General features: G+C 35.1%; 1 protein-coding gene across 1 annotated transcript; it reads left to right on the top strand.

Moving 5' to 3' along the window:
- Positions 1–3846: 3846 nt before the first annotated feature.
- LOC149265859 (WRKY transcription factor 6-like) lies at positions 3847–7073 on the top strand. The gene is made up of 5 exons (XM_089429814.1): positions 3847–4062; positions 4158–4286; positions 4385–4738; positions 6070–6183; positions 6304–7073. The coding sequence occupies exons 1-5, from the start codon at positions 4042–4044 to the stop codon at positions 6826–6828; spliced, it is 1143 nt and encodes a 380-aa protein (XP_089285940.1). The 5' UTR covers positions 3847–4041; the 3' UTR covers positions 6829–7073.
- The last annotated feature ends 348 nt before the right edge of the window (positions 7074–7421 follow it).

Below are 7421 nucleotides of genomic sequence, written 5' to 3' on the forward strand. Positions count from 1 at the left end.
TGAGGCGTGCACGGTGAACGTGTGGCGCCCGAATTGTGCGACGACTTGGCGTGGGTGTCTTGGTGACTCGGGTGAGCGCCCGCCCATCGTGCAAGTGTGCACGAAGGTGAACGAAGGTTGGAACCGGAGGTCGTAGAGTTGGGCAGGCGGTACTACGTGTTGTTCACACGATTTGGGCATTTGTCAAGGTTGGCAAGTGGGACTGCGTGTGGGCAGGTATACACGGTTTGGGCATTTGCGACCAAACGAAGAGCGAACCGGTGAAGATGTGCGACGAGGTGAACGACGGGTTGGAGAGTTGTGCGGAGGTGCCGATGAGCTGGGCAACTGAGTTTTCCGAAGTTGTGAAAATTGACTAAGTGTAAATTTGAGGTTTCCTAAGATTTAGCTTGTACATTGTAAAAGTGAGGTAAAGGATTTCTTCTCTACCATGGGTATGACTGTTAACACAGACAAAACAAAAGTTATGATTATCAAATCAAAAAAGGACACTTGCGCTAATTTTACGTATAATAATAATAACTTGGAGGAAGTGTATTCTTACAAGTACCTAGGAATTGATATCCATCACAAGCTCAACTGGAACCATAGCATTGAGAAAAGGATCAATGGGGGATGGAAAGCTTATTTTGGTCTTGAAAATAATTGTAAAACAGCAAACCTCGTAATGTGGGATAAAAAGAAGTTCCTCTTTGAAACCTTAGTCACTCCTGTTATCTTATATGGATGTGAAGTTTGGGGCTGCAGCATCTCCAGAGAATCATGGAGGAAGATTGAGCAAATCCAGAAGCGTTTTATAACTTATAACCTGAAAATTAAAAGTAATACACCCTATCCTATTCTCCTTGTAGAAGCAGGTCTTTCTTCTATTGAGAGCCTAGCTATGCTCAGGTTTCTGATGTACAAGCACAAGCTCAATAACATAGACAATCATAGACTTCCTAAGCTAGCTTTAACTTCCAGCCAAAATCACCTAAGGCTTAACCGAGGATGGTATAAGGACACAAGGGCCTGGTTAAACTATTGGGAGATCAATGAGAATGATGCTTTGCAAAACATAAATAACATTAAAGACATTGTTACTTCTAAGTTCAAAGAAAAATTGTGGTGTGAGAAAGATTTAGCGTCTAAAAGAAAATTAAGTTATTATAAGAAGGTCATCAACCCCACCCTTGAAGATCAAAAGTATCTCTCTGTTCTAACTAGCTCAAAAAAGAAAATTAATATAGCAAAGATTAGAACGAATTCTCATGAGCTCCATAGTGAGACTGGCCGCTGGGTAGTTCCTAAAACGCCATGGATGGAAAGGATCTGCCATATTTGTGAGAATAAGAGCATCGAGGATGAAAACCACTTCCTCTTAGAGTGCCCTGCATACAACCACATTAGATCTCAATTTCACAACCTTTGCTACAATACCGACCTTTCTAGCCTTTTACAATGCCAAAATTATAGTGAACTCGGGAGGCTTCTCTCCAAGCTTTTTGAGCATCGGAATAAAATCTTAAATCAAAAATAAATAATTTGTCTTTTTAGGTCCGATAGATCAATATTTGGTCTCAGTGGACGTTAACAATCATCATCATCATCATCAATATATTGATTCGGGAAGACTCATATTGCAGGGAATTGCCCCTCCCTTTATACTGTGCAATTGTCTTCTTTTATAATTGTTGTTGATAATGAATGAGTATGGGTGTTCATAGGTATAAAGGATAAACATAATAATACTTGGTTGCGAAACACAAACTAAGTAGGAGAAAGTGAATGTTAGGCGTAGTCCACGAACATAAGTATTGGTGAAAAGAAAGTGTTCGGTGGTGCCGCACCTCGCTATAAGCGGTTGAAAGACTACCGCAGGTGTAGGGGCGTGACACCAAGAGTGCAACAAACAAAGTTGTTAGACAAAATTTGTTAGTATTGCATCATTTTTTTGAACCAATAAATCTTTTAAACATATTTTAAAAAGTGAATGGACTAGTTAACGGTATCGATAAAGGATCTTTTAAAATATGGCCAAATTTTTCTTTTTTTTTTGGAGATCTTTTTTGATAGGCGATTTTATAGAGGGACTTTAAATAAATGATTATTAAGTATTCTGTTGAGGCACCTTTTTGATATGAAATTACAAATTCAATTCTTCATTTGATATATTAAAAAAGATAAAAATATAATCTTACCAAACTTTAAAAAAAAAAATATTAAACAATATTACAACTGAGTTTACACCTCTATAAAAATCTTTTTTTTAAATTTTTTTCCCATTTTAATTATAACATATTTCGTTATTTGGTGGCCAAGAGTTTATTTTATTTATATTTTTCACCATTTTCCAACCAAAACATATTTTATTATTATCATTTTCAGTAGTTAGACTCGTGCCTTTGCCCAGGCAACCGAAATTCTCGGACAAGTTTATGACTTTGCGTATTCTTATTTATTGGTCAACATCCACTCATCAATTTCACTTTCATTTTAACATTGACCACGTTTCTCTTAAATATGAACTGAATGCGTCCACATGCAAGTGGGTGAGAACACTTTTTGGAGCCCTACCACACCGATTTGATTGGTTAGTTACGTCGAAATTTATAAATAATTATTTGGTTAGTTATTTTGATGATTATAAATTTTTTATTATGGTAGTTATGTTAATGTTGAAATAGGATATTCAAAATTTTAGTTTAATTATTAATATTTATTAGATAAATTATAAACATTTAATTTACATAAAATATTTTAGAATTATATTTTAGTATATTATAATAAAAAGTTGAAATTTATTTATAAATTAATTTTATGTTTTTATTTTTAATTAAAAAATATATAATATTAATAAATGTAATATGAAATGAATTATGTTTTTTGTGATATTATTATAAAGTCTATTTCCAAATAAAAATTCTGGATAATAAAGTGAAGTAAATCTCTATAATAAAATCTTGATATATAATTTTATATATATATTTAATATATATATTAATTAATTTTATTATCAATAATAATTATTATTATTATTTAATTAATTTTCTGAGTACACAATTTCACGAGAAAAACAATATAAATTTTAATAAGAGTTTGAGCACGAAGGTTTTTTTAATGGTGCTAAAGCTATTTTTACTAAACTCCCAAAATTAAATTTCTTGCTATTTTTTCCAGCAAATTTTTTAGGGGTGAGTATTTCCACCGAACTCGCAATCAAATTTCTTACTATTTTTTTTCACAAAAGTCCAAATGAAATTTCCCTATCAGCCTCCATATACAACGCCCATAGCTTTTAAAAGTGGTGCTTGGTTGCCTAAACTTCATTCGAAGATGTTCGAGACATTGCCTTTATGGCTAGACATCACAGGTTGCGTGGTTGACTGTTCACCATGAGCTTAGCAAGTGGCCAGCAAAGTGACATGTTTTACAGCTATCAAAACCATGACACCACACTGTCGTCAACACGGCGCACCGACCTGGACCGTTCATGGAATTTTGATCTTCATAATGGGAATGGAATCTCGACCTCAAATGTGTACAAAACAACAACAAACTTATTCATTGTTAATTATTACGAGTGTCAGGAAGGAAGAACTCTTTCCAAATTTGGTCATATTTTAGTGATAAGTGAGGTTAACTTCATTTTGCCAAATTTAAATCCGGTTGTCGGCGCCGATTTCCAACAACCGCCGAAAAAAAGTTGAAGTACAAGACTAAAGTCTATCGTCATGCCAATGGCCATTTCGAAATTTCCAAAACCGCCGGCATAAAATTCAAAGACTGAGTCACGTTGCGAAATGTATGACTCCAGTCCGGACCGACATCACAGGTATGGACAAATAGATAACTGGTCCGTTTTGTGCGACGTATGCACCAAGAAACTGAAGGCTTCCGTGCAACTGCCGCCTCTCTGAAGGCCACTGAACCCCATAAATATGTTTCGTGAGGCGTACACAGACGGTCACGCCACTACGTTTATCTCTTTTCTTGCAACGAGTTTCCCGGAGTTCCCAATACGGAGGTAGGAGACATTGAAGCTTCGACAACGCACATGAGATGGAAGCCCACAAAAAGAAGGTGCTCTTACAAATGTTTTCATGGCCAGTGTTGTTTATTTATTTATCGTCTAAATAGCAGTCTGGTTCTTAGAGAATGGTTTGTAATTCATGCAGATGACTCTTCTTGTGACCGAGATCAATCGCATGGCAGAGGAGAATCGCAAGCTCAACTCTTCGTTGAGGCGCATGATAACTAACTATGAAGATTTGCAGAAGCAAACCAAGCGCGTTGATGGAAGCCAGGTATTTATGGTTTTGGGAAGCTTATAATTAAGCCTTGGGATTCAATTAGGCTTCAAGAATCTCAAATGTTCTAATGCTTTTTCTTTTTGATCTCGTAGATATTCAGTCCAGAAAATCGATCTGAAGACAATTTCAATTTCAGAATATTGTCTCGAAGATCTGATAATACCGACTCCAGCGCTGCAGTTTCCCATCACCCTTCCGATTCTCATGAACAAGTTGGGGATAAGGATGGGAAGAACACCAGATTTATGGACGATCAGCAGCGGCCTTCCCATAAGAGGAAGATAAATCACTTGCAGTTGGATCAGTTTCAGAACAGGATGATTAATCCGTCCATGGAGGAGTCACCAACGAAGAAGCATCAGAGGCTCAGCAACGTCTCCTGCGAGCAAACGGCGCCCGTGACCAAAAAAATCGTATCCGTGCGGACAAGATCTGAGGCAGCCGTGGTAATATTCGAATTCTTACTTTTTACTTTTTATGTGAATGTATAACTCTGCCAGTTACCAAGTTTGAATTAGAATTATTAAAATTTGGAATGAAAAAATTTAAATTAAAAAAATTATAATATATTGCTTAAATATTTTTTTGATATAGTAGAATGAAAATTTTTAAATTCGAAATAATTTTTTTTAAAATATTCTCTATAATTTATTTGAAATTTTAAATAAATTTTAATTTTAGATAATTAAAAAACTTCCGAATAAAATTCACCCAAAATAATCTACACTCACCTCTTCTCTTCTCTTCTGTTCTTTTCTTCCTTATGTTCTTTTCAAAACAAGACTTTTCCATAATTTCAAAACTTATAACTTATGTTCTTTTCAAAACAAGATCTTTCCATAATTTCAAGACTTATGTATGTAAAATCTTACAGTTATAAAATTAATATTTTAAATTTATTTTATCTAAAATCAGATATTTTCTATTTTTTTTTTTTTAAATTTGAATCTAAGATCTTTCCATATTTATGTAAAATTGATATTTATAATTTATTTTATCTGAAATCCTTCTGAATAGAAAAATCAATCACTCTGTATTAAATTTGTGGCATTTTCTGAAATTCTTTCGTTTCCTGGCTTTTGTTTTTTTGGCTTTTCAGACTTGTTGGCAATAGTAAAATAAATAAATAAATCCCAATTCCACAAAGACATTGGATTTATTTGCGTGTAACGGTCAAATTCGGTGCATTGAACATAGTGCCTAGTCCAGACTCTTTTAATCCCAGGTTTGATTTTGAGCAACTTGTCATTCTTAGTGAAACATACCCGTCTGTTTCACTAAAACGGCAAGTTGCTAAAAATCAAACCTGGGATTACATGAGTTTGGACTAGGCACTATATTCAATGCACCAAATTTTACTGTTGCACAAAAATAAATTAATAGCAGACGGGTTGTAGAATGCACCCATATACTTCACTGGGGGGTGCATAGACGGTCACCGTGACTGGTAAATGCCAGAGCTTTTCCGTTATCAAGAAAGAATTCTGAGCTGGGAATCTGATCAAATAAAAGGAGCAGTACATTTTTAAATTTTAATACCTAGAATAGGGGAAAAATAAGTTTCCAATATAAAGAAATGCTGGACTGGAATGGGGTGCATGATTTTTATGTAAGCAAGCTGTAACCTATGTGTTAATTTTGTGAAACGGTTGCAAAGTGGGTATATAGAATAACACTAAAAAAAATTTGATGAGTTTATATTAAATCAGCATTCAAAATAAATCTAAATAAATCTACGCTCGTATTTAAAAAAACTATTGTAATCCATTATAAACAGATAAGCGATGGCTGCCGCTGGCGAAAATACGGGCAAAAGTCGACAAGAAATAATCCATGTCCGAGATCTTATTACAGATGTGCTATGGCGACCAGCTGCCCAGTTAAAAAACAGGTTTGATCTCGTCCTTTTTCACAAAAAATTCTGCTCCGAATACTTTCATTGGCTATGAAATACATGCAGCAAGCCTGCCTGCTAACATAAATATGTTAAATGACGGCGGATTATACGCAGGTTCAGAGATGCGCCCAAGACCCCACAATTATAATAACAACCTACGAAGACGAACACACTCATTCTCTGAGTCCTCTGGCTATTGCTGCTATGCAACCTGGTTCGTCCAACCACCTCATTGGTAGGGAGATGAATACAGAAAATTTCGTAACAGGAAACCAATTTATCCCCTGCACTGCCAGAATATCGACTTCAAGCCCATTCCCCACAATCACTCTCGACCTCACAGATAACCGGTTCAATCCGGAACTACAGGTGCAGCATCCACAGTTAGGCGCAGGCAACTTCCAACACTTGCCTACAGCGCCTAACGATATCAGTCAGGAATTGGATAAGAATCAATCAGTTCACTCATCAATCATGGATTCTGCAGCGTCTATAAAGGCAGATCCCAACTTCACTGCAGCCTTGGCTGTAGCCATTGCTGGCTCTATGCTCAATTTGTGTTCTCCCGTCCAGGCGATGCGCGATTTCCGTCATGGCACACCATGCGGTGACGGTTCAAGTGAGGAAGCATTCATATAAATATTTGTGAAGAGTTCGTATGTCAATAGCATTGTCATTGTCCTCAAATCCTTTACTTGTATTGTGTAAACTAAAAATGATTTTTTGATTCGTGAGAACACTACGGATTGGTGTACTCATGCATGTAAGTTATAGAGCCAATTTTCAATTTTTAATGTAACACAACAATTGAGATGGAATTGGGTTAAATCCAGAGTTAAAGTATCTAGAAAGATAAATACAAAAAATATTAACATGGATGTTTAGTTGTTTTTAAAGTTGAGATGGAATTGGATTAAATCCAAAGTTAAGTATCTAGAAAGATAAATAATAAAAAATTATTAACATAGATGTTTAGTTGTTTTTAAATTTTTTAATTTAAAATGAGGTGTTTTATTTGATGGGATGTTTTTTTTGGTCTATACAATAATGTAATTTCTAATAAGATTGTGATTTTTTGATGTCTAAAATACATTTTTGAATGCATAAATGGTTGATGAGAGCCCATAGGCTTAGGACACTAATACAAGCAACAAGGGCACGCAAGAGTTCAACTTTTAGAGTTGAAAGTAATATACATAGTTAAAAACCTTTAAATAACACAAATAATCATA

This window comes from Pinus tabuliformis, chromosome 6 (assembly GCF_031772625.1).
Source record: "Pinus tabuliformis cultivar Carrire ecotype Pingquan chromosome 6, CPIR1, whole genome shotgun sequence".
NCBI lineage: Eukaryota > Viridiplantae > Streptophyta > Pinopsida > Pinales > Pinaceae > Pinus > Pinus tabuliformis.

Excerpts from the sequence above, each read along its gene's own strand:
- LOC149265859 (XM_089429814.1), top strand. The coding sequence starts at position 4,042 with ATGGAAGCCCACAAAAAGAAG. Across the intron at positions 4,287-4,384 it reads AGCGCGTTGATGGAAGCCAG|ATATTCAGTCCAGAAAATCG; the intron begins GTATTTATGGTT and ends TTGATCTCGTAG. Across the intron at positions 4,739-6,069 it reads CAAGATCTGAGGCAGCCGTG|ATAAGCGATGGCTGCCGCTG; the intron begins GTAATATTCGAA and ends CATTATAAACAG.